Here is a 27,231-nt window from a genome sequence, read left to right on the forward strand (position 1 = left end):
GCCATCTGATTCGATAAAAGATGGAGTTGGATTTGAGCCCCACCTGTTTTGAGACCCACATTTTTAGCAACAAAAAAATAAAATTATATATATATATATTCATATTTTTTGGCGGGGCTTGCCTGTTTTGCATGTTATTTTGGCATTAATACATGTCACATATCAGTTTGCAAACAATGTAAATAAAATAAATAATAATACCATTGAGTTAATAAAGCCGCAAACAAACATGGTCTCTTTTGTTTTCTTGAGTAAAGCAGCTCCAACATGCAGGTGTTTCAGCTCAGTGCTTCCTGTGGTGGTGGGTTGAGCCAGCAGAAAATATGGAGCGTTGCGCCGTGATTGGCTCAGTGTTCTGTCACTCGGCGGCAGCGTAGCCTAGTGGTTAGAGCGAAAGGTTGCAAGTTCAAATCCATCGAGCTGACAAGGTACACATCTGTCGTTCTGCCCCTGAACAAGGCAGTTGATCCACTGTTCCTAGGCCGTCATTCTAAATAAGAATTTGTTCTTAACTGACTTGCCTAGTTAAATAAAGGTAAATAAAAAAACTCATGGGGACAGTATGTCATTGCCAAGTTGAAATGCTTAGTAAGGGTAGACATCCAAAATGTCAGCACTTTGAGTCCTGAAATAGAGTTACATTACAAGTGCCCTTCCAAGAAGGCTCAAGATCACAGATAAAATCACATCAAATCACGTTATATGTACAGTAGCTTTGATCGGACTAATCATGTCAACATCTTATTTAACGTGTCAAATAGTGTTACATGACGTGTATATTTTCTGACACGCAAAGACCCAAACGGCGTTCAATGTGCCTCACCCTAATAATTTGGTCTATTTTCACCTCTTATTGTAGCCTACTGTTCTAACTTGGTGGTGCATATACAGCCTATAACCTGTTTTGCAGAAATGTCATCATCGAATATTGTAAGAGCTTTCATTGTCTGTTTATATGCCCCCTTTATTTATCCTACGGTTCTGACTTGTTGTACAGGGAGTACACTGTAAGAAAGGCCCATGTTCTGAATTCTGTTGCTGTACATTTCAAAAGTGCTGAACCAATAGTTATATTGACTACGTCCGTTGATGCTCGCTCATTAATGTCTTAATCAAAATGACAGATTGCCTCTTATTCGCTTGTCGTCCCCTTATGCCATAGTTTATACATCTCAATTGTAAGTAGAAACGACATTTGTTTAAGCAAGTCAGCCATATCAGCTATGTTTTTTTTTTAAAGGCAGTAAATGAGGCTGAATGAACTGTTTCACTGCCAGACAAGGCCCTGCTGATAGCCAGGTGTAGCAGTGGTAAGGTTTTGGGGCTCTGCTGTTGGGACAGCTTTATGTAGGCCCTAACAGTTTGTCGGCCTCGTTTGTCACCGTTACAGTGCAATTCATGTATTGTTTAGTGTTGTGTTGTGTAGTGGCTTTGCTGGCATGCTTTCTACTTTTTCTTTCCCCCCACCAAGATTTACATGCTAAAATCGCCACTGCATTTAAAGTACACCAACATTTTTCCCATGATTCTTTATGTCATTGATCTTGGCTTCATAATACAGTTTCTTCTTTTTGTTGAGTTTAGACACACAATTTCTCAATTTGCAGTAAGTCATCCTGTCAGATGTGCAGCCAGACTTATTAGCCACTCCTTTATCCCCATCTCTTTCAACCATACAGTTTTTCAATTCTTCATCAATCCATGGAGCCTAAACAGTTCTAACAGTCAGTTTCTTAACAGGTGCATGTTCATCAATAATTGGAAGAAGCAATTTCATAAATGAATCAAGTGCAGCGTCTGGATGCTCCTCATTAATCACATCAGACCAACAAATATTTTTAACATCATCCAGATAAGTCACAAGCTAAATCTTTTGTATGATCTCTTATACACTATTTTAGGCCCAGCTGTTGTAACTTTGGCTTTCCTGGATATCGCCCCTATATTGTGATCACTGCATCCAGTGGGTACAGATACAGCTAGAGAACAATGTTCTACAGTATTAGTAAAGATGTGATCAATACATGTGGATGATCTTGGTCCTGTAGGGTTTGTAAACACCCTGTATCAAAAGTATGCTTAAAATATGCTTAAGTATTAAAGGTAAACGTATAAATCGTTTCAAATTCCTTAAATTAAGCAAACCAGACGGAACAATTTTGTTTTTATTTGTATTGACAGATAGCCAGGGGCACACTCCAACACTCAGACATCATTTACAAACGAAGCATGTGTTTAGTGAGTCCTCCAGATCAGAGGCAGTAGGGATGACCAGGGATGTTCTCTGTTTAGTGAGTCCTCCAGATCAGAGGCAGTAGGGATGACCAGGGATGTTCTCTGTTTAGTGAGTCCTCCAGATCAGAGGCTGTAGGGACGACCAGGGATGTTCTCTGTTTAGTGAGTCCTCCAGATCAGAGGCAGTAGGGACGACCAGGGATGTTCTCTGTTTAGTGAGTCCTCCAGATCAGAGGCAGTAGGGACGACCAGGGATGTTCTCTGTTTAGTGAGTCCTCCAGATCAGAGGCAGTAGGGACGACCAGGGATGTTCTCTGTTTAGTGAGTCCTCCAGATCAGAGGCAGTAGGGATGACCAGGGATGTTCTCTGTTTAGTGAGTCCTCCAGATCAGAGGCAGTAGGGACGACCAGGGATGTTCTCTGTTTAGTGAGTCCTCCAGATCAGAGGCAGTAGGGACGACCAGGGATGTTCTCTGTTTAGTGAGTCCTCCAGATCAGAGGCAGTAGGGACGACCAGGGATGTTCTCTGTTTAGTGAGTCCTCCAGATCAGAGGCAGTAGGGACGACCAGGGATGTTCTCTGTTTAGTGAGTCCTCCAGATCAGAGGCAGTAGGGACGACCAGGGATGTTCTCTGTTTAGTGAGTCCTCCAGATCAGAGGCAGTAGGGACGACCAGGGATGTTCTCTGTTTAGTGAGTCCTCCAGATCAGAGGCAGTAGGGACGACCAGGGATGTTCTCTGTTTAGTGAGTCCTCCAGATCAGAGGCAGTAGGGATGACCAGGGATGTTCTCTGTTTAGTGAGTCCTCCAGATCAGAGGCAGTAGGGACGACCAGGGATGTTCTCTGTTTAGTGAGTCCTCCAGATCAGAGGCAGTAGGGACGACCAGGGATGTTCTCTGTTTAGTGAGTCCTCCAGATCAGAGGCAGTAGGGATGACCAGGGATGTTCTCTGTTTAGTGAGTCCACCAGATCAGAGGCAGTAGAGATGACCAGGGATGTTCTCTGTTTAGTGAGTCCTCCAGATCAGAGGCAGTAGGGACGACCAGGGATGTTCTCTGTTTAGTGAGTCCTCCAGATCAGAGGCTGTAGGGATGACCAGGGATGTTCTCTGTTTAGTGAGTCCTCCAGATCAGAGGCAGTAGGGATGACCAGGGATGTTCTCTTGATAAGTGTGTGAATTGGACCATTTTCTTGTCAAAATGTAAAAAGTACTTTTGGGTGTCAAGGAAAATGTATGGAGTAAAAAATACATACTTTTATTTAGGTAATGTAGTGAACTAAAAGCAAAAGTTGGCAAAAACATAAATAGTAAAGTAAATAACAGATACCCTCAAAAAACAACTTAAGTAGTACTTTAAAGTATTTTTACTTAAGTACTTTACACCACTGATATTCAGGTCCTCAATAAGTAAGACCTCTCTGTTTCTAGCACATACTATAAGGGAGACCCAGACATGGGAGGCAGATGGTTTGAGTCTTGATATTTATTAAACAATCCAAAAGGGATGGTTGTGGACAGGCAAAAGGTCAAAACCAGTTCAGAGTCCAGGAGGTACAGAGTGGCAGGCAGGCAGAATGATCATGCAGGCACGGAGTCCAGACAACAGGCAAGGGTAAAAACCAGAAGGACTAGTAAAAGAGAATTGAAGCAGGAGTACGGGGGAAAACCCTGGTTGACTTGAAAAACATACAAGACAAACTGGCACAGAGAGTCAGGAAACACAGGGATAAATACACTGGCACAGAGAGTCAGGAAACACAGGGATAAATACACTGGCACAGAGAGACAGGAAACACAGGGATTAATACACTGGTACAGAGAGACAGGAAACACAGGGATAAATACACTGGTACAGAGAGTCAGGAAACACAGGGATAAATACACTGGAACAGAGAGACAGGAAACACAGGGATAAATACACTGGCACAGAGAGTCAGGAAACACAGGGATATATACACTGGCACAGAGAGTCAGGAAACACAGGGATAAATACACTGGCACAGAGAGTCAGGAAACACAGGGATAAATACACTGGCACAGAGAGTCAGGAAACACAGGGATATATACACTGGCACAGAGAGTCAGGAAACACAGGGATAAATACACTGGCACAGAGAGTCAGGAAACACAGGGATATATACACCAGGGATAATAAGCGACACCTGGAGGGGGTGGAGACAATCACAAGGACAGGTGAAACTGATCAGGGTGTTATACTTACACTTTCAAGCATTTCACCCATATTATTTAGATACTGACTGTTAGCACTTGGTGGCCTATAGCAACACCCCAAAAGAAAAGGCTTTAGATGAGGCAGGTGAACCTGCAACCACAACACTTCAATAACACTTGACATGAGATCTTCTCTAAGCATTACAGGGATATGGCTCTGAATATATACAGTAACACCTCCCCCATAAGCATTACAGGGATATGGCTCTGAATATATACAGCACAGGTGTCAAACTCATTCCACGGAGGGCCGAGTGTCTGCGGGTTTTCGCTCCTCCCTTGTACTTGATTGATGAATTAACATCACTAATTAGTTAGGAACTCCCCACACCTGGTTGTCTAGGGCTTTATTGAAAGGAAAAACCAAAAACCTGCAGACACTAGGCCCTCCGTGGAATGAGTTTGACACCCCTGATATACAGTAACACCTCCCCCATAAGCATTACAGGGATATGGCTCTGAATATATACAGCAACACCTCCCCCATAAGCATTACAGGGATATGGCTCTGAATATATACAGCAACACCTCCCCCATAAGCATTACAGGGATATGGCTCTGAATATATACAGCAACACCTCCCCCATAAGCATTACAGGGATATGCCTCTGAATATATACAGCAACACCTCCCCCATAAGCATTACAGGGATATGGCTCTGAATATATACAGCAACACCTCCCCTATAAGCATTACAGGGATATGGCTCTGAATATATACAGTAACACCTCCCCCATAAGCATTACAGGGATATGACTCTGAATATATACAGTAACACCTCCCCCATAAGCATTACAGAGATATGGCTCTGAATATATACAGCAACACCTCCCCCATAAGCATTCCTGTCTCCTCTATAGATGTTATATCCTTGTTTTGCTACTGCTGTATCATCATGTTAATGATCTAAGTGATTCTCAGAAATGGCTAATATATGAATGTTATCTGGTGTCAGCAAGTTATTGATTTCATGAACCTTATTTCTAAGGCTCCATATATTAATATGGGATGTTTTCAGCCCTTTCCTGGGTAGCTGATCAGAGACATAATATGGAGAAGAGCAAACAAAGCAAGAGAACAAATATATACATTCAGCAGTCCATTAATCAGTTGGTGTGTGTGTGTGTGAATTGGTGTGTGTGTGTGTGTGTGTGTGTGTGTGTGTGTGTGTGTGTGTGTGTACTGTGTGTGTGTGTGTGTACTGTGTGTGTGTGTGTGTACTGTGTGTGTGTGTACTGTGTGTGTGTGTACTGTGTGTGTGTGTGTGTGTACTGTGTGTGTGTGTGTGTGTGTGTGTGTGTTGTGCTGTGGGGTTGAAGCTACGAACCCACAGGCTTGTCTCTCTCATCCCATCCAGGCTTCTGGGAGGGAGGGTGGTCAATGAGCCTGTCATAGCGGATGTAAGCAATGTCCCCACGCGCTCCGGCAGCTTTCATGCCTGGGATAAGTTATTTCCTCTAGTTAGAAACTTCCTTAAAACTACACACAGAGACATAACAAATGTATCTACGAGTTTGACTCTGGGGAAGTGGACAAAAAAAGCTTAATTGCCAAAATCCCGATTCCCGAAGTATTCCTTTATTAAGGGTTCGGGTTTTGTATATGAACTTCTCAAACATCCCAGATAGCACTGACCATAGGGGAAAGTACAGGAGCCTAATGGTGTCTTGAACATAGAAAGGAACGACAAGGAAGACAATTGCCGGGTTTCAACGCAGAATTTCAACCTTTTTCTTTGAAATTAAATCATTGAAGCAAGGAAGTACCGCCTTGTGATAGTAGGTAAGAAACAGCAGCAAATTGTGCTTGTCAGCAAACTCGACCTTCTCTCAACAAAGCAGATCGGATGTTAGTCAAGCTAAGCTAAAATAGCGACGAAAAGGAAAAGTGATTTATCTAGCTAACAGTAACGTTAGCTACTGACCACGCGTTTGTTATGGAAAGGAAATTCTTGAATTCAATGCTGATTTTAGTATTAACTGTCCCCTATCTAGCTTTGGGGCTAATATAGCTAGTGTACGTTGTACCATGCATTATGCTAGTTACTAGCTAATTCGCTAACGCCTAGTACTAGCTGGCTAGCTAGACAGGAGGAGGGACGACTTGTGAATTTCCGACTAGACGCTTTTTTGGGGGTATTGCTGCCTTTCTCAGTTCGGAATGTGCATTTCACCTTGTGACAAAACAACAAAATAAAGGGGGGTGGCAGTACCATTTAACCCTGCACTTATACACTATCCCCCCCAAAACCCATCACCCCATCCCAGTGGCGGTTCTAGCTTGTATGCCTCCCTGGGCGAACCCCGCCTTCGGTTCTGCACTAACTGTCATTTCTATTCAGACATTTGGAACAACACAAATAAATAATCATAACATTTACAACTATATAAATATATACAAAAACAAGACTCATAATAATATCAAAAGAAGTAACAAATATAATCAAATTTGTGTTGATTTGGCACTCGAGCATCAATACATTACCCATCCCCCAACACTGTCAACCAAGAGTCGAGACTAAACCAGTTCACCTTGGTGGTGTGCAGACTGGTTTTATATTATTCTTAACCATATCACACAAACCAGAAAAAAATCCAACAATAGTCTGTGAAACTATATATTCACAGTATTATGAATGAATTGTGGTTTATTTTGTAGCATTTCGTAGTGTGATTGATTTTACTAATTGCATTAGTACTGTACAAAGTTAGAGGTGCGCTATTTGATAGATCCCCCGCTCCCCCTACCTCGGGCTTCCAGTGGGGAGACCTGAGGTCAACCTACCCCTGCCCACCTCCCCATCTCGTACTTCTGAGTGGGAGACCTTCCCAGGCAGTAGCCTGCCTAGCTCACAAACTAGAATCAGGGCGCCCACTCCGACAAGGTTAATTGACCCACAGTCCCACACGGTGACATGATATCATTGACGTGACGTGCAAATGAGCGATAGAAATCCGATCGCGCAAAATGTCACCGCTCTGATTATTTTAAACCTTTTGTGCGGGTGCCCTGTTTCGTTCCTGGCAAGATGCCGCCCTGGCCGGCTGTCAGATGGTACAGATGCTCTAGTCTATACTCCAAAATGAAACAAATTCAGTTGGCCTACAATTTATGTGTAGGGTGCCGTCTTTCGGATGGGACGTTAAACGGGTGTCCTGACTCTCTGAGGTCATTAAAGATCCCATGGCACTTATCGTAAGAGTAGGGGTGTTAACCCCGGTGTCCTGGCTAAATTCCCAATCTGGCCCTCAAACCATCATGGTCACCTAATAATCCCCAGTTTACAATTGGCTCATTCATCCCCCTCCTCTCCCCTGTAACTATTCCCCAGGTCGTTGCTGCAAATGAGAACGTGTTCTCAGTCAACTTACCTGGTAAAATAACGGTAAAATAAAAAATAAAAAAATTAGTGAATTGGTATTGGATTTTGAGTAGCCTGGTAATAGTTATGAAAATATGAAACATTCCCCAATAGGCTTACAACGTAACCTCTAGCTACAGAATATCTCGCCACCATGCGTTTCCATCTCGTCACCTCTCTTCTTCATTCCTTTCTCAAGCACGCAGGCTGTCAACAGTTTAATGAAATATAGGTTTTGTTGTGAACATGTTACTATTGATGTTTCCTGAAACAGATTTAACTTAGATTCCCAAATTTAAGCAGTGGGTAGCTGCATGAAACAGGGTTGGAGTAGAGCCCGTGGCATACAGAGTTTGTGTGGAAAATCAGCCGTCACGCAGCAGCAAGAGGCTACATGCTTCCCAAACAGTAGTTGTGGTGTGGAGTGAAATAACCGGAGGAGTTTACCCACATGAGTGAAAAATGAAATTCCAGTGCATAAGGATTACGTATCCCCCCCCCCTCCCCCATGCCCCAGTTCCTGCCCATTTTTATAATGGACCATTTCTAAATTGAAACGAATTTGATATATTAGTAAAGACAAGATAACATTCAGAATAGTCTGATGGGTGAAAATATGATCACTTGATGAGAGTGTTTGCTGCCTGAGGCAAGGAACAAGCTGTTTTTCAACTTTCTCAAATCACAAATAGCCTATAGTCACATCATGAAGCCCATACATGTTTTCATTTCTAAGGTTTTTGTCATTGACAACTAAAGTTGCCATATAACTCTAAATCTAGCATATAGGACCTGTTTCAAAGAATCACTTTTATGCTCGATAATAAGCCATTTCGCTCCGGAAAGGGAAAAATATAATTTCTATTTTATTCAACGACGCTCGATTTTATATATACACTGCTCAAAAAAATAAAGCGAACACTTAAACAACACAATGTAACTCCAAGTCAATCACACTTCTGTGAAATCAAACTGTCCACTTAGGAAGCAACACTGATTGACAATACATTTCACATGCTGTTGTGCAAATGGATTAGACAAAAGGTGGAAATTATAGGCAATTAGCAAGACACCCCCCAAAACAGGAGTGATTCTGCAGATGGTGACCACAGACCACTTCTCAGTTCCTATGCTTCCTGGCTGATGTTTTGGTCACTTTTGAATGCTGGCGGTGCTTTCACTCTAGTGGTAGCATGAGACGGAGTCTACAACCCACACAAGTGGCTCAGGTAGTGCAGTTCATCCAGGATGGCACATCAATGCGAGCTGTGGCAAAAAGGTTTGCTGTGTCTGTCAGCGTAGTGTCCAGAACATGCAGGCGCTACCAGGAGACAGGCCAGTACTTCAGGAGACGTGGAGGAGGCCGTAGGATGGCAACAACCCAGCAGCAGGACCGCTACCTCCGCCTTTGTGCAAGGAGGTGCACTGCCAGAGCCCTGCAAAATGACCTCCAGCAGGCCACAAATGTGCATGTGTCTGCTCAAACGGTCAGAAACAGACTCCATGAGGGTGGTATGAGGGCCCGACGTCCACAGGTGGGGGTTGTGCTTACAGCCCAACACCGTGCAGGACGTTTCGCATTTGCCAGAGAACACCAAGATTGGCAAATTCGCCACTGGCGCCCTGTGCTCTTCACAGATGAAAGCAGGTTCACACTGAGCACATGTGACAGATGTGACAGAGTCTGGAGGCGCCGTGGAGAACGTTCTGCTGCCTGCAACATCCTCCAGCATGACCGGTTTGGCGATGGGTCAGTCATGGTGTGGGGTGGCATTTCTTTGTGGGGCCGCACAGCCCTCCATGTGCTCGCCAGAGGTAGCCTGACTGCCATTAGGTACCGAGATGAGATCCTCAGACCCCTTGTGAGACCATATGCTGACACATGCACATTTGTGGCCTGCTGGAGGTCATTTTGCAGGGCTCTGGCAGTGCACCTCCTTGCACTAAGGCGGAGGTACCGGTCCTGCTGCTGGGTTGTTGCCCTCCTACGGCCTCCTCCACGTCTCCTGATGTACTGGCCTGTCTCCTGGTAGCGCCTGCATGCTCTGGACACTACGCTGACAGACACAGCAAACCTTTTTGCCACAGCTCGCATTGATGTGCCATCCTGGATGAACTGCACTACCTGAGCCACTTGTGTGGGTTGTAGACTCCGTCTCATGCTACCACTAGAGTGAAAGCACCGCCAGCATTCAAAAGTGACCAAAACATCAGCCAGGAAGCATAGGAACTGAGAAGTGGTCTGTGGTCACCACCTGCAGAATCACTCCTGTTTTGGGGGGTGTCTTGCTAATTGCCTATAATTTCCACCTTTTGTCTATTCCATTTGCACAACAGCATGTGAAATGTATTGTCAATCAGTGTTGCTTCCTAAGTGGACAGTTTGATTTCACAGAAGTGTGATTGACTTGGAGTTACATTGTGTTGTTTAAGTGTTCCCTTTATTTTTTTGAGCAGTGTATATATTTTTTTTACTATAAAATCATATAATATAAAATAATGGCACGGGACTTATAAGCATATCTTGTCTGCTAAATGAACAAGCCTATAGCATGAAGCATAGCCAGATAACATAGCATGCTAACTTTTACTCTGTTCTTCTGAAGTACATTTAGTTAATTTCATGCTTCTTTAGATCTGTCGAAAATAAATCATGGATTTATTGTGATGGTGTATATTCAATAGATTGATTCTACTTTTTTTTTTAAATGAAGATGCTGTGGGTACCTGGAGATGCTAAATGTGTTAATTAATGGTCAATTACAGTGAGACCGGCTGTCTTTTGCATGACAATAACTGGCTAACGAATTTTCATGACCGCCACAGCCCTACCTCTAACCCCTTTAAACTTAGAGCTACAGATTTCTGGGTTGTGCCATTGGGTCCCCGTAGACGCCAGCCATTAACTCGGCTAGGCGAACCTAATGAGTGTGCGCACATACTGCCATGAAAATACCTTCGCTTGAAAAACAGGAGAAAGCGGCAATGGCTCTGTTTGTCCATCTTGAGACGCTGTAGCCAGTATACACTTCCTCAAAATAGTCAGAATTAATCTAAAATTACTCAAGTAATCTGTCATTAATTTTTGTTTTTTTTGCCAAGCAGAGCTTAGTCACACAATGCTACATCTAATTAAGTTTGGTGCAGTATTTCTCAAATATATGGGGGGGGGTGCACAAAAACGAGTCGTCTATTGTTGAATGACAACAAACACTAAATTGAAAAATCCCTACTGTTGATCAATGACGGGGCGTTGACTTCGGCTCCAAAATGTCGTCTGCACGAACAGTCGGAAGAACCCCCGCCGACGACCAAAACGAACCAAAGTGTCGTCCATGATATTTGCATCAACTATTCCAAACTGTGTCGGATGGGAATCGCGTGGACACCTTCAGCACAGTTTCTAAACCCAGAGGCGCATAATTACGAGACTTCTGGGAACAACTTGCAAAACGGACCAAATTGACTAGACCGGAGTTTGGCGTTTTTTTGAGAAGAGAAATTCTTCCTTACATGCTGACACCACCGCTCGCGCCGCAAAAATAAATACACGTCAACGAGCGTCTGCGTAGCCCGGTGCTAAAATACAACTTGGTTCTATTTAGGGATGCACCGACATGACATTTTGGGCTGATACCGATATCCGATATTTTCTTCCCCTCCGGTCGGCGCCGTTCTTCCTCTCCGGTCGGCGCCGTTCTTCCTCTCCGGTCGGCGCCGAAGCTATCCGGTATGTTTGGGAGATCCCTACCCTAAACATTAAAGGGATACTTCAGGATTTTGGCAATTAAGCCCTTTATCTACAATGAAAGAGGTTGTACGCAGTGTCCCACCGCCATGCGACAGTGTCCCACCGCCAGCTCGGGGATTCGATCCAGCAACCTTTCGGTTACTAGTCCAACGCTCTAAGCACTACCTGCCGCCCCAAAACCACCATTATATGATTCTGTTATTATATGATTCTGTTATTGTATGGTTCTGTTATTATATGCTGTGGTTCTGTTATTATATGTTGGGGTTCTGTTATTGTATGGTTCTGTTATTATATGCTGTGGTTCTGTTATTATATGGTTCTATTATTATATGGTTCTGTTATTATATGCTGTGGTTATGTTATTATATGCTGTGGTTCTGTTATTGTATGGTTCTGTTATTATATGGTTCTGTTATTGTATGGTTCTGTTATTATATGGTTCTGTTATTATATGGTTCTGTTATTATATGGTTCTGTTATTATATGGTTCTGTTATTATATGGTTCTGTTATTATATGGTTCTGTTACTATATGGTTCTGTTACTATATCCCGTGTATTAACCGTGATTCTGTTCTTATACCAGGCAAAACTGAACGACTTGGCTTGTATGTGAGGGCGAGGCTGTTCTGTCAACCATGGCCAACAATGTGGAGGATATCGAGGACAACGTGGTGAGTTACTTCTAAATCACAGCGGAACTAGGAGAAGGAAATAATGATTGTATGTGTTTTTTGTCACTTGCAGATTGTAACCTATAGTAAAGTCACATTCATGGTGGTGACATTTGCAGATTGTAACCTACAGTAAAGTCACATTCATGGTGGTGACATTTGCAGATTGTAACCTATAGTAAAGTCACATTCATGGTGGTGACATTTGCAGATTGTAACCTATAGTAAAGTCACATTCATGGTGGTGACATTTGCAATAAAAAGGTAAATCATTAGTCATATGTTATGGGAATTTATTTCACATACTCTTTCATGACGTCATTAGTTTTGCTCCTGAAGACTTTAAGGGTGTGGCTGGAGGCAAAGTTCCTTCTAGGCTGTATCTCTCCTGACCCTTAAACCACATGAAAACACTCACTCCAACATGTAATAACAGCAGTTGCTTGTCCTGCATTGTTGTCCTGCAATGTTGTCTGTCTGGTGTCAATGGGAGAGTGCTGCGTAGGGCCGGTCACTCCTCAGGCTGGTGTCAATGGGAGAGTGCTGCGTAGGGCCTGTCACTCCTCAGGCTGGTGTCAATGGGAGAGTGCTGCGTAGGGCCGGTCACTCCTCAGGCTGGTGTCAATGGGAGAGTGCTGCATAGGGCCAGTCACTCCTCAGGCTGGTGTCAATGGGAGAGTGCTGCGTAAAGCCAGTCACTCCTCAGGCTGGTGTCAATGGGAGAGTGCTGCGTAAAGCCAGTCACTCCTCAGGCTGGTGTCAATGGGAGAGGGCTGCGTAAAGCTGGTTTCCCGGACACAGATTAGGCCTAGTCCTGGACTTCAAAGCACTTTCCATGGAGAATCGGAGAACGCTTTGCAGTCCAGACCCATAGAGATACAATATAACTAACTCTGTGGTGGTCTATTTAGTTATATGGTGGTCTATTTAGTTATGTGGTGGTCTATTTAGTTATGTGGTGGTCTATTTAGTTATGTGGTGGTTTATTTAGTTATGTGGTGGTTTATTTAGTTATGTGGTGGTTTATTTAGTTATGTGGTGGTCTATTTAGTTATGTGGTGGTTTATTTAGTTATGTGGTGGTTTATTTAGTTATGTGGTGGTCTATTTAGTTATGTGGTGGTCTATTTAGTTATGTGGTGGTCTATTTAGTTATGTGGTGGTCTATTTAGTTATGTGGTGGTTTATTTAGTTATGTGGTGGTCTATTTAGTTATGTGGTGGTCTATTTAGTTATGTGGTGGTCTATTTAGTTATGTTTAGTTACGCGGTGGTCTATTTAGTTACGTGGTGGTTTATTTAGTTATGTGGTGGTCTATTTAGTTATGTGGTGGTCTATTTAGTTATGTGGTGGTCTATTTAGTTATGTGGTGGTTTATTTAGTTATGTTTAGTTATGTGGTGGTTTATTTAGTTATGTGGTGGTCTATTTAGTTATGTGGTGGTCTATTTAGTTATGTGGTGGTCTATTTAGTTATGTGGTGGTCTATTTAGTTATGTGGTGGTCTATTTAGTTATGTGGTGGTCTGTTTAGTTATGTGGTGGTCTATTTAGTTATGTGGTGGTTTATTTAGTTCTATTTAGTTATGTGGTGGTCTATTTAGTTATGTGGTGGTCTATTTAGTTATGTTTAGTTATGTGGTGGTCTATTTAGTTACGTGGTGGTCTATTTAGTTATGTTTAGTTATGTGGTGGTCTTTTTAGTTATGTGGTGGTCTATTTAGTTATGTGGTGGTTTATTTAGTTCTATTTAGTTATGTGGTGGTCTATTTAGTTCTATTTAGTTATGTTTAGTTATGTGGTGGTCTTTTTAGTTATGTGGTGGTCTATTTAGTTATGTGGTGGTCTATTTAGTTCTATTTAGTTATGTGGTGGTCTATTTAGTTATGTTTAGTTATGTGGTGGTCTATTTAGTTACGTGGTGGTCTATTTAGTTATGTTTAGTTATGTGGTGGTCTTTTTAGTTATGTGGTGGTCTATTTAGTTATGTGGTGGTTTATTTAGTTCTATTTAGTTATGTGGTGGTCTATTTAGTTCTATTTAGTTATGTGGTGGTCTTTTTAGTTATGTGGTGGTCTATTTAGTTATGTGGTGGTTTATTTAGTTCTATTTAGTTATGTGGTGGTCTATTTAGTTACGTGGTGGTCTATTTAGTTATGTTTAGTTATGTGGTGGTCTTTTTAGTTATGTGGTGGTCTATTTAGTTATGTGGTGGTTTATTTAGTTCTATTTAGTTATGTGGTGGTCTATTTAGTTCTATTTAGTTATGTGGTGGTTTATTTAGTTATGTTTAGTTATGTGGTGGTCTTTTTAGTTATGTGGTGGTCTATTTAGTTATGTTTAGTTATGTGGTGGTCTTTTTAGTTATGTGGTGGTCTATTTAGTTATGTGGTGGTTTATTTAGTTCTATTTAGTTATGTGGTGGTCTATTTAGTTCTATTTAGTTATGTGGTGGTCTATTTAGTTATGTGGTGGTTTATTTAGTTATGTGGTGGTCTATTTAGTTATGTGGTGGTTTATTTAGTTATGTGGTGGTCTATTTAGTTATGTGGTGGTCTATTTAGTTATGTGGTGGTCTATTTAGTTATGTGGTGGTTTATTTAGTTATGTGGTGGTCTATTTAGTTATGTGGTGGTTTATTTAGTTATGTGGTGGTCTGTTTAGTTCTATTTAGTTATGTGATGGTCTATTTAGTTACGTGGTGGTCTATTTAGTTATGTGGTGGTCTATTTAGTTACGTGGTGGTCTATTTAGTTCTATTTAGTTATGTGGTGGTCTATTTAGTTACGTGGTGGTCTATTTAGTTATGTGGTGGTCTATTTAGTTATGTGGTGGTCTATTTAGTTATGTGGTGGTCTATTTAGTTCTATTTAGTTATGTGGTGGTCTATTTAGTTACGTGGTGGTCTATTTAGTTATGTGGTGGTCTATTTAGTTATGTGGTGGTCTATTTAGTTATGTGGTGGTCTATTTAGTTATGTGGTGGTTTATTTAGTTATGTGGTGGTCTATTTAGTTATGTGGTGGTCTATTTAGTTATGTGGTGGTTTATTTAGTTACGTGGTGGTCTATTTAGTTATGTGGTGGTCTATTTAGTTATGTGGTGGTCTATTTAGTTATGTGGTGGTCTATTTAGTTCTATTTAGTTATGTGGTGGTTTATTTAGTTCTATTTAGTTATGTGGTGGTCTATTTAGTTATGTGGTGGTCTATTTAGTTCTGTTTAGTTATGTGGTGGTCTATTTAGTTATGTGGTGGTCTATTTAGTTCTATTTAGTTATGTGGTGGTTTATTTAGTTCTATTTAGTTATGTGGTGGTTTATTTAGTTCTATTTAGTTATGTGGTGGTCTATTTAGTTATGTGGTGGTCTATTTAGTTCTGTTTAGTTATGTGGTGGTCTATTTAGTTATGTGGTGGTTTATTTAGTTACGTGGTGGTCTATTTAGTTATGTGGTGGTCTATTTAGTTATGTGGTGGTTTATTTAGTTATGTGGTGGTCTATTTAGTTATGTGGTGGTCTATTTAGTTATGTGGTGGTTTATTTAGTTATGTGGTGGTCTATTTAGTTATGTGGTGGTCTATTTAGTTATGTGGTGGTTTATTTAGTTCTGTTTAGTTATGTGGTGGTTTATTTAGTTACGTGGTGGTCTATTTAGTTATGTGGTGGTCTATTTAGTTATGTGGTGGTTTATTTAGTTATGTGGTGGTCTATTTAGTTATGTGGTGGTCTATTTAGTTATGTGGTGGTTTATTTAGTTATGTGGTGGTCTATTTAGTTATGTGGTGGTTTATTTAGTTATGTGGTGGTCTATTTAGTTATGTGGTGGTCTATTTAGTTATGTGGTGGTTTATTTAGTTCTGTTTAGTTACGCGGTGGTCTATTTAGTTATGTGGTGGTTTATTTAGTTATGTGGTGGTCTATTTAGTTATGTGGTGGTCTATTTAGTTATGTGGTGGTCTATTTAGTTATGTGGTGGTCTATTTAGTTATGTGGTGGTCTATTTAGTTATGTGGTGGTCTATTTAGTTATGTGGTGGTCTATTTAGTTATGTGGTGGTTTATTTAGTTCTATTTAGTTATGTGGTGGTTTATTTAGTTATGTGGTGGTTTATTTAGTTATGTGGTGGTTTATTTAGTTATGTGGTGGTCTGTTTAGTTATGTGGTGGTTTATTTAGTTATGTGGTGGTTTATTTAGTTATGTGGTGGTTTATTTAGTTATGTGGTGGTTTATTTAGTTATGTGGTGGTCTGTTTAGTTATGTGGTGGTTTATTTAGTTATGTGGTGGTCTATTTAGTTATGTGGTGGTTTATTTAGTTATGTGGTGGTTTATTTAGTTACGTGGTGGTTTATTTAGTTATGTGGTGGTTTATTTAGTTATGTGGTGGTCTATTTAGTTATGTGGTGGTTTATTTAGTTATGTGGTGGTCTATTTAGTTATGTGGTGGTTTATTTAGTTACGTGGTGGTTTATTTAGTTATGTGGTGGTCTGTTTAGTTATGTGGTGGTTTATTTAGTTATGTGGTGGTTTATTTAGTTATGTGGGGGTCTGTTTAGTTATGTGGTGGTCTATTTAGTTATGTGGTGGTCTATTTAGTTATGTGGTGGTTTATTTAGTTATGTGGTGGTCTATTTAGTTATGTGGTGGTCTATTTAGTTATGTGGTGGTTTATTTAGTTATGTGGTGGTTTATTTAGTTATGTGGTGGTTTATTTAGTTATGTGGTGGTTTATTTAGTTATGTGGTGGTTTATTTAGTTATGTGGTGGTTTATTTAGTTATGTGGTGGTTTATTTAGTTATGTGGTGGTTTATTTAGTTATGTGGTGGTCTATTTAGTTATGTGGTGGTTTATTTAGTTATGTGGTGGTTTATTTAGTTATGTGGTGGTTTATTTAGTTACGTGGTGGTTTATTTAGTTACGTGGTGGTTTATTTAGTTATGTGGTGGTCTATTTAGTTATGTGGTGGTCTATTTAGTTATGTGGTGGTCTATTTAGTTATGTGGTGGTCTGTTTAGTTATGTGGTGGTCTATTTAGTTATGTGGTGGTTTATTTAGTTATGTTTAGTTATGTGGTGGTTTATTTAGTTATGTGGTGGTCTATTTAGTTATGTGGTGGTCTATTTAGTTATGTGGTGGTTTATTTAGTTATGTGGTGGTCTATTTAGTTATGTGGTGGTTTATTTAGTTATGTGGTGGTCTATTTAGTTATGTGGTGGTCTATTTAGTTATGTGGTGGTCTATTTACTTATGTGGTGGTCTATTTAGTTATGTGGTGGTTTATTTAGTTATGTGGTGGTCTATTTAGTTATGTGGTGGTCTATTTAGTTATGTGGTGGTTTATTTAGTTATGTGGTGGTCTATTTAGTTATGTGGTGGTCTATTTAGTTATGTGGTGGTCTATTTAGTTACGCGGTGGTCTATTTAGTTATGTGGTGGTCTATTTAGTTATGTGGTGGTCTATTTAGTTCTGTTTAGTTATGTGGTGGTCTATTTAGTTATGTGGTGGTTTATTTAGTTACGTGGTGGTCTATTTAGTTATGTGGTGGTTTATTTAGTTATGTGGTGGTTTATTTAGTTATGTGGTGGTTTATTTAGTTACGTGGTGGTCTATTTAGTTCTGTTTAGTTATGTGGTGGTCTATTTAACTCTGTGGTGTTCCAAATGGCCCTGCGTACACTAACGTGGCTGGCCTGACAAGTGTGACACAGTAATGCTGTTATTGTTACTGGAGTAACTGTCACCATGGGTGACTAGCTACCCCAAGCCCTCCCCTTTCCTTGTTGACTCCGTGAAGGAGATTTATCCCGGTTCCAGATCTGTTATTGCCGTCTCACCAACTCTTACTGCTATAGACCTACCTTGTTCTAATGTAACGTCCGATACAGAGCAGACTGTCCCCACAGGAGTGTGTGCAGATGAAACATTACAGTTGTATTGATCAGTGTGTGTTTACCCTGCTGTTTTTTTTCAAGCTCTTATTTTAGTTTAAGCTTTACACTCTGGCGGCAGGTAGCCTAGCTGTTCCGTTGGGCCAGTAACCCGAAAAGTTGCTGGTTCAAATCGCCTGGCTGAGTAGATGAAAAATCAGTCCGTGCCCTTGAGCAAGGCACTTAACCCTACTTGCTCCTATGTATGTGGCTCTGGATCAGAGAGTCTGCTAAATGACTCACTACTGTAGTGGCTCTGGATCAGAGAGTCTGCTAAATGACTCACTACTGTAGTGACTCTGGATCAGAGAGTCTGCTAAATGACTCACTACTGTAGTGACTCTGGATCAGAGAGTGTGCTAAATGACTCACTCTCTGGATCAGAGAGTCTGCTAAATGACTCACTACTGTAGTGGCTCTGGATCAGAGAGTCTGCTAAATGACTCACTACTGTAGTGGCTCTGGATCAGAGAGTCTGATAAATGACTCACTACTGTAGTGGCTCAGGATAAGAGAGTCTGCTAAATGACTCACTACTGTAGTGACTCTGGATCAGAGAGTCTGCTAAATGACTCACTACTGTAGTGGCGCTGGATCAGAGAGTCTGCTAAATGACTCACTGCTGTAGTGGCTCTGGATCAGAGAGTCTGCTAAATGACTCACTACTGTAGTGGCTCTGGATCAGAGAGTCTGCTAAATGACTCACTACTGTAGTGGCTCTGGATCAGAGCGTCTGCTAAATGACTCCCTACTGTAGTGGCTCTGGATCAGAGCGTCTGCTAAATGACTCCCTACTGTAGTGGCTCAGGATAAGAGAGTCTGCTAAATGACTCACTACTGTAGTGGCTCTGGATCAGAGAGTCTGCTAAATGACTCCCTACTGTAGTGGCTCTGGATCAGAGAGTCTGTTAAATGACTCACTCTCTGGATCAGAGCGTCTGCTAAATGACTCCCTACTGTAGTGGCTCTAGATAAGAGAGTCTGCTAAATGACTAGAATGTAAATGTTTCCTTGTACTGCAGGCTGACCCTAGAGGTGTGTATTTATGTCCTCCTCTGTTCCTCCTCCAGGCGACTGAGGCCCCAGTACCAACCCAGAACCAGCACCCTGAGCCTGGGGTGACGGGGGTACGGTCCAGGGGTGGAGGGGGTGGTCCAGGGGCGGAACAGAACGGACAGGCACCCCCACAACGCCCCCACCAGGTGGTTGAGAGTGAGGAAGACGAAGATGAGGAGCTGACGCTGAAGTACGGGGCCAAACACGTCATCATGCTGTTCGTCCCCGTCACGCTCTGCATGGTGGTCGTCGTGGCAACCATCAAGTCCGTCAGCTTCTACACCCAGAACGATGGACAGAGGCTGTAAGTACCGACGACGTTCTGGCGGCCTAACCCTGAGACAAGGCTTCAGGTTGTCTCCGGGTTAGGGTTGTTGGGACCCTGAGACAAGGCTTCAGGTTGTCTCCAGGTTAGGGTTGTTGGGACCCTGAGACAAGGCTTCAGGTTGTCTCCGGGTTAGGGTTGTTGGGACCCTGAGACAAGGCTTCAGGTTGTCTCCGGGTTAGGGTTGTTGGGACCCTGAGACAAGGCTTCAGGTTGTCCCCGGGTTAGGGTTGTTGGGACCCTGAGACAAGGCTTCAGGTTGTCCCCGGGTTAGGGTTGTTGGGACCCTGAGACAAGGCTTCAGGTTGTCCCCGGGTTAGGGTTGTTGATGCAGTTGACCAGCAGAGCCACTAGATGGCGATAATGCGACACACAACACCTTGATGATGAAATATCAGCATACATCTACAGTATTTACTAACAGACGTACAGGAAATGTGGTTGGCCTGCTAACGAAAAAGATACATTGTTATATTTGTTTGCCTATGGGCTGTTCATCATAAAGCAGCTGGAAACAGACAAGATAATCAAGCAGCTAGAAACACAGACAAGATAATCAAGCAGCTAGAAACACAGACAAGATAATCAAGCAGCTGGAAACAGACAAGATATTCAAGCAGCTGGAAACACAGACAAGATAATCAAGCAGCTAGAAACACAGGCAAGATAATCAAGCAGCTAGAAACAGACAAGATAATCAAGCAGCTAGAAACAGACAAGATAATCAAGCAGCTAGAAACAGACAAGATAATCAAGCAGCTAGAAACACAGGCAAGATAATCAAGCAGCTAGAAACACAGGCAAGATAATCAAGCAGCTGGAAACAGACAAGGTAATCAAGCAGCTGGAAACAGACAAGATAATCAAGCAGCTGGAAACAGACAAGATAATCAAGCAGCTGGAAAAACAGTCAATATTATTATAATAATAACAATAACAGCAAAGTGAGGATTCACAAAGGATGGTGTTTGAGTATTTCTGATGGTTGTCTGACACTGTTAAACATTTTCTGAAATGATCTAAAGTCAAATGTGATGAGTCTAATCTTCTGTTATGAAGTTGTCCAGGATGTTGATACCTGTCTGATATGTTTTCCAGGATATACACCCCGTTCCCCGAGGACACAGACACAATAGGGCAGCGAGCCCTCAACTCAGTCCTCAACGCCACCATCATGATCAGTGTCATCATAGTCATGACCATGGTGCTGGTGCTACTATACAAGTACCGCTGCTACAGGGTAAGAGATGCTGCTACAGGGTAAGATGCTGCTACAGGGTAAGAGATGCTGCTATACAAGTACCGCTGCTACAGGGTAAGAGATGCTGCTATACAAGTACCACTGCTACAGGGTAAGAGATGCTACTATACAAGTACCACTGCTACAGGGTAAGAGATGCTGCTACAGGGTAAGAGATGCTGCTACAGGGTAAGAGATGCTGCTACAGGGTAAGAGATGCTGCTACAGGGTAAGAGATGCTGCTACAGGGTAAGAGATGCTGCTACAGGGTAAGAGATGCTGCTACAGGGTAAGAGATGCTACTATACAAGTACCGCTGCTACAGGGTAAGAGATGCTGCTACAGGGTAAGAGATGCTGCTACAGGGTAAGAGATGCTGCTACAGGGTAAGAGATGCTGCTATACAAGTACCACTGCTACAGGGTAAGAGATGTACAGCTGCTACAGGGTAAGAGATGCTACTATACAAGTACCGCTGCTACAGGGTAAGAGATGCTGCTACAGGGTAAGAGATGCTGCTACAGGGTAAGAGATGCTGCTACAGGGTAAGAGATGCTGCTACAGGGTAAGAGATGCTACTATACAAGTACCACTGCTACAGGGTAAGAGATGCTACTATACAAGTACCACTGCTACAGGGTAAGAGATGCTACTATACAAGTACCACTGCTACAGGGTAAGAGATGCTACTATACAAGTACCGCTGCTACAGGGTAAGAGATGCTACTATACAAGTACCACTGCTACAGGGTAAGAGATGCTGCTATACAAGTACCACTGCTACAGGGTAAGAGATGCTACTATACAAGTACCACTGCTACAGGGTAAGAGATGCTACTATACAAGTACCGCTGCTACAGGGTAAGAGATGCTGCTACAGGGTAAGAGATGCTGCTATACAAGTACCACTGCTACAGGGTAAGAGATGCTACTATACAAGTACCACTGCTACAGGGTAAGAGATGCTACTATACAAGTACCACTGCTACAGGGTAAGAGATGCTACTATACAAGTACCACTGCTACAGGGTAAGAGATGCTACTATACAAGTACCACTGCTACAGGGTAAGAGATGCTGCTACAGGGTAAGAGATGCTGCTACAGGGTAAGAGATGCTGCTACAGGGTAAGAGATGCTGCTACAGGGTAAGAGATGCTGCTACAGGGTAAGAGATGCTGCTACAGGGTAAGAGATGCTGCTACAGGGTAAGAGATGCTACTATACAAGTACCACTGCTACAGGGTAAGAGATGCTACTATACAAGTACCGCTGCTACAGGGTAAGAGATGCTACTATACAAGTACCACTGCTACAGGGTAAGAGATGCTACTATACAAGTGCCGCTGCTACAGGGTAAGAGATGCTGCTACAGGGTAAGAGATGCTGCTACAGGGTAAGAGATGCTGCTACAGGGTAAGAGATGCTGCTACAGGGTAAGAGATGCTGCTACAGGGTAAGAGATGCTGCTACAGGGTAAGAGATGCTACTATACAAGTACCGCTGCTACAGGGTAAGAGATGCTGCTACAGGGTAAGAGATGCTGCTACAGGGTAAGAGATGCTGCTACAGGGTAAGAGATGCTGCTATACAAGTACCACTGCTACAGGGTAAGAGATGTACAGCTGCTACAGGGTAAGAGATGCTACTATACAAGTACCGCTGCTACAGGGTAAGAGATGCTGCTACAGGGTAAGAGATGCTGCTACAGGGTAAGAGATGCTGCTACAGGGTAAGAGATGCTGCTACAGGGTAAGAGATGCTACTATACAAGTACCACTGCTACAGGGTAAGAGATGCTACTATACAAGTACCACTGCTACAGGGTAAGAGATGCTACTATACAAGTACCGCTGCTACAGGGTAAGAGATGCTACTATACAAGTACCACTGCTACAGGGTAAGAGATGCTGCTATACAAGTACCACTGCTACAGGGTAAGAGATGCTACTATACAAGTACCACTGCTACAGGGTAAGAGATGCTACTATACAAGTACCGCTGCTACAGGGTAAGAGATGCTGCTACAGGGTAAGAGATGCTGCTATACAAGTACCACTGCTACAGGGTAAGAGATGCTACTATACAAGTACCACTGCTACAGGGTAAGAGATGCTACTATACAAGTACCACTGCTACAGGGTAAGAGATGCTACTATACAAGTACCACTGCTACAGGGTAAGAGATGCTACTATACAAGTACCACTGCTACAGGGTAAGAGATGCTGCTACAGGGTAAGAGATGCTGCTACAGGGTAAGAGATGCTGCTACAGGGTAAGAGATGCTGCTACAGGGTAAGAGATGCTGCTACAGGGTAAGAGATGCTGCTACAGGGTAAGAGATGCTACTATACAAGTACCACTGCTACAGGGTAAGAGATGCTACTATACAAGTACTGCTGCTACAGGGTAAGAGATGCTACTATACAAGTACCACTGCTACAGGGTAAGAGATGCTACTATACAAGTGCCGCTGCTACAGGGTAAGAGATGCTGCTACAGGGTAAGAGATGCTGCTACAGGGTAAGAGATGCTACTATACAAGTACCACTGCTACAGGGTAAGAGATGCTACTATACAAGTACCACTGCTACAGGGTAAGAGATGTTGCTACAGGGTAAGCGATGCTACTATACAAGTACCACTGCTACAGGGTAAGAGATACTGCTATACAAGTACCACTGCTACAGGGTAAGAGATGCTGCTACAGGGTAAGAGATGCTGCTACAGGGTAAGAGATGCTGCTACAGGGTAAGAGATGCTACTATACAAGTACCGCTGCTACAGGGTAAGAGATGCTGCTACAGGGTAAGAGATGCTGCTACAGGGTAAGAGATGCTGCTATACAAGTACCACTGCTACAGGGTAAGAGATGTACAGCTGCTACAGGGTAAGAGATGCTACTATACAAGTACCACTGCTACAGGGTAAGAGATGCTGCTACAGGGTAAGAGATGCTGCTACAGGGTAAGAGATGCTGCTACAGGGTAAGAGATGCTGCTACAGGGTAAGAGATGTACCACTGCTACAGGGTAAGAGATGCTGCTCTGACAATGCAATTAGCGTCGTATTCATTAGGGCACACAAAGTAAATCATTTTGCAACATTTTGCAACCAACGTATCGTAACGTTTAACTTCCTGGACTTTTTCAGTCCGTTTTCTTTCCGCTTGTTGCCTGATGAACACAACCCTGGTATCGCAGTATGTTTCAGTCCTCTCTATGTGTGTCCTCTATGTCCTCTATGTGTGTCCTCTATGTCCTCTATGTGTGTCCTCTATGTCCTCTATGTGTGTCCTCTATGTCCTCTATGTGTGTCTAGATACAGTGACATGTTGAACATGTCATACAGCCAGTTCGCTGTTATTGATCTCCGCGTGTCCCTACAGGTGATCCAAGGCTGGCTGTTCCTCTCCTCTCTCCTCCTTCTGTTCTTCTTCTCCTTCATATACCTCAAGTGAGTCCCTTCATTCTTCGATGTCTTATTCTCTCTCTCTCTCTCTTTTCAATCACATATATTCAAGTCATCGGTAAATCTGCCTTTTTTTAAAGAGTGTGACTGTGCAGATTCTTCTGTACTCTCGTATCATGCTCTCACTGTGTCCTCTCAGAGAAGTGTTCAAGACGTACAACGTGGCGATGGACTGGATCACCCTGGCTGTGATCGTCTGGAACTTCGGGGTGGTTGGCATGATCTGTATCCATTGGAAGGGTCCTCTCCGTCTGCAGCAGGCCTACCTCATCATGATCTCTGCTCTCATGGCTCTGGTCTTCATCAAGTACCTTCCCGAGTGGACCGCCTGGCTCATCCTGGCTGTTATATCTGTGTATGGTGAGTACCTGCCTGAGTGCACTGCCTGGCTCATCCTGGCTGTTATATCTGTGTATGGTGAGTACCTGCCTGAGTGCACCGCCTGGCTCATCCTGGCTGTTATATCTGTGTATGGTGAGTACCTGCCTGAGTGCACCGCCTGGCTCATCCTGGCTGTTATATCTGTCTATGGTGAGACTTCCGGCTTGAGTCTTTGGCTTTTATACAGGTATCTCTTTGGCTTGTATACTGGTCTAAGAAATATGGTGGAAACTCACCTCTAGCCCATGCCTCTACCAATACAATAGTTTTAGACTTGTGGAATGTAGTGAATGAGTGTACACTTCAGGACAAAGGAGATAGTTTTGGGACACAGCCTTCCATGTTTCTCTTTGTGAAGAAGACCTATTGCTCTCTATCGATCTCAAGTCCTCTTCAGACAAGACTCATGGCAGCACCTAGATTTCCTGACCGTTGTTGTTGAAAGGAAGGATCTGACTGGTCGACAAACAGGAAACACCCGTCTGAGACGGGAAGTAGGGGGGTAGAGAGAGTCATGACAGCTGAGGTTAAGACATTCTTACTTTAGATGACCTTAGATAGATAGGACCAGATTTCCTCTTAAAGCTGCCCCTTCCTGAAGCATTGCAGTGGCTTTGGTGGGGGTAACGGTGGTCCGTTTGGTGGGGGTAAGGGTGGTCCGTATTGGCTTGGTGGGGGTAACGGTGGTCCGTTTAGGTTAGGTGGGGGTAAAGGTGGTCCGTTTGTTTGTATTGGGGGTAACGGTGGTCCGTTTGGTGGTGGTAGCGGTGGTCCGTATTGGTTTGGTGGGGGTAACGGGGGTCCGTATTGGTTTGGTGGGGGTAACGGTGGTCCGTATTGGCTTGGTGGGGGTAACGGTGGTCCGTATTGGTTTGGTGGTGGTAGCGGTGGTCCGTATTGGTTTGGTGGGGGTAAAGGTGGTCCGTATTGGTTTGGTGGGGGTAAAGGTGGTCCGTTTGTTTGTATTGGGGGTAACGGTGGTCCGTTTGGTGGGGGTAGCGGTGGTCCGTATTGGTTTGGTGGGGGTAACGGTGGTCCGTATTGGTTTGGTGGGGGTAAAGGTGGTCCGTATTGGTTTGGTGGGGGTAACGGTGGTCCGTATTGGCTTGGTGGGGGTAACGGTGGTCCGTATTGGTTTGGTGGGGGTAAAGGTGGTCCGTATTGGTTTGGTGGGGGTAACGGTGGTCCGTATTGGCTTGGTGGGGGTAGCGGTGGTCCGTATTGGTTTGGTGGGGGTAACGGTGGTCCGTATTGGTTTGGTGGGGGTAAAGGTGGTCCGTATTGGTTTGGTGGGGGTAACGGTGGTCCGTATTGGCTTGGTGGGGGTAGCGGTGGTCCGTATTGGTTTGGTGGGGGTAACGGTGGTCCGTATTGGCTTGGTGGGGGTAGCGGTGGTCCGTATTGGTTTGGTGGGGGTAACGGTGGTCCGTATTGGCTTGGTGGGGGTAACGGTGGTCCGTTTAGGTTAGGTGGGGGTAAAGGTGGTCCGTTTGTTTGTATTGGGGGTAACGGTGGTCCGTTTGGTGGGGGTAGCGGTGGTCCGTATTGGTTTGGTGGGGGTAACGGTGGTCCGTATTGGTTTGGTGGGGGTAACGGTGGTCCGTATTGGTTTGGTGGGGGTAAAGGTGGTCCGTTTGTTTGTATTGGGGGTAACGGTGGTCCGTTTGGTGGTGGTAGCGGTGGTCCGTATTGGTTTGGTGGGGGTAACGGGGGTCCGTATTGGCTTGGTGGGGGTAACGGTGGTCCGTATTGGTTAGGTGGGGGTAAAGGTGGTCCGTTTGTTTGTATTGGGGGTAGCGGTGGTCCGTATTGGTTTGGTGGTGGTAGCGGTGGTCCGTATTGGTTTGGTGGGGGTAAGGGTGGTCCGTATTGGCTTGGTGGGGGTAACGGTGGTCCGTATTGGTTTGGTGGGGGTAGCGGTGGTCCGTATTGGTTTGGTGGTGGTAGCGGTGGTCCGTATTGGTTTGGTGGGGGTAGCGGTGGTCCGTATTGGTTTGGTGGGGGTAAGGGTGGTCCGTATTGGCTTGGTGGGGGTAACGGTGGTCCGTATTGGCTTGGTGGGGGTAACGGTGGTCCGTATTGGCTTGGTGGGGGTAACGGTGGTCCGTATTGGTTTGGTGGGGGTAACGGTGGTCCGTATTGGTTTGGTGGGGGTAACGGTGGTCCGTATTGGTTTGGTGGGGGTAGCGGTGGTCCGTATTGGTTTGGTGGGGGTAACATGGTCAGTATTGGTTTGGTGGGGGTAGCGGTGGTCCGTATTGGTTTGGTGGGGGTAGCGGTGGTCCGTATTGGTTTGGTGGGGGTAGCGGTGGTCCGTATTGGTTTTGGTGGGGGTAGCGGTGGTCCGTATTGGTTTGGTGGGGGTAGCGGTGGTCCGTATTGGTTTGGTGGGGGTAGCGGTGGTCCGTATTGGTTTGGTGGGGGTAGCGGTGGTCCGTATTGGTTTGGTGGGGGTAGCGGTGGTCCGTATTGGTTTGGTGGGGGTAAGGGTGGTCCGTATTGGCTTGGTGGGGGTAACGGTGGTCCGTATTGGTTTGGTGGGGGTAGCGGTGGTCCGTATTGGTTTGGTGGGGGTAGCGG

At 43.7% G+C, this 27,231-nt stretch overlaps 1 protein-coding gene across 2 annotated transcripts in view; it reads left to right on the forward strand.

Moving 5' to 3' along the window:
- The first annotated feature begins 5,907 nt into the window (after positions 1 to 5,907).
- psen1 (presenilin 1) overlaps positions 5,908 to 27,231 on the forward strand; it is a 38,297-nt gene continuing 16,973 nt past the window's right edge. Inside the window, exons 1-6 of one of the 2 annotated variants that reach the window (XM_055862438.1) lie at positions 5,908 to 6,247; positions 12,169 to 12,256; positions 19,250 to 19,539; positions 20,659 to 20,800; positions 24,188 to 24,255; positions 24,410 to 24,630. In XM_055862438.1, coding sequence (XP_055718413.1) covers positions 12,221 to 12,256; positions 19,250 to 19,539; positions 20,659 to 20,800; positions 24,188 to 24,255; positions 24,410 to 24,630 — 757 coding nt within the window. In that variant the 5' untranslated portion in view covers positions 5,908 to 6,247; positions 12,169 to 12,220. Of the gene's footprint in view, positions 6,252 to 12,168; positions 12,257 to 19,249; positions 19,540 to 20,658; positions 20,801 to 24,187; positions 24,256 to 24,409; positions 24,631 to 27,231 lie in introns of both variants that reach the window. The other variant, XM_055862437.1, reaches the window with a different exon arrangement.

Source organism: Salvelinus fontinalis, chromosome 15 (assembly GCF_029448725.1).
Source record: "Salvelinus fontinalis isolate EN_2023a chromosome 15, ASM2944872v1, whole genome shotgun sequence".
Lineage (NCBI taxonomy): Eukaryota > Metazoa > Chordata > Actinopteri > Salmoniformes > Salmonidae > Salvelinus > Salvelinus fontinalis.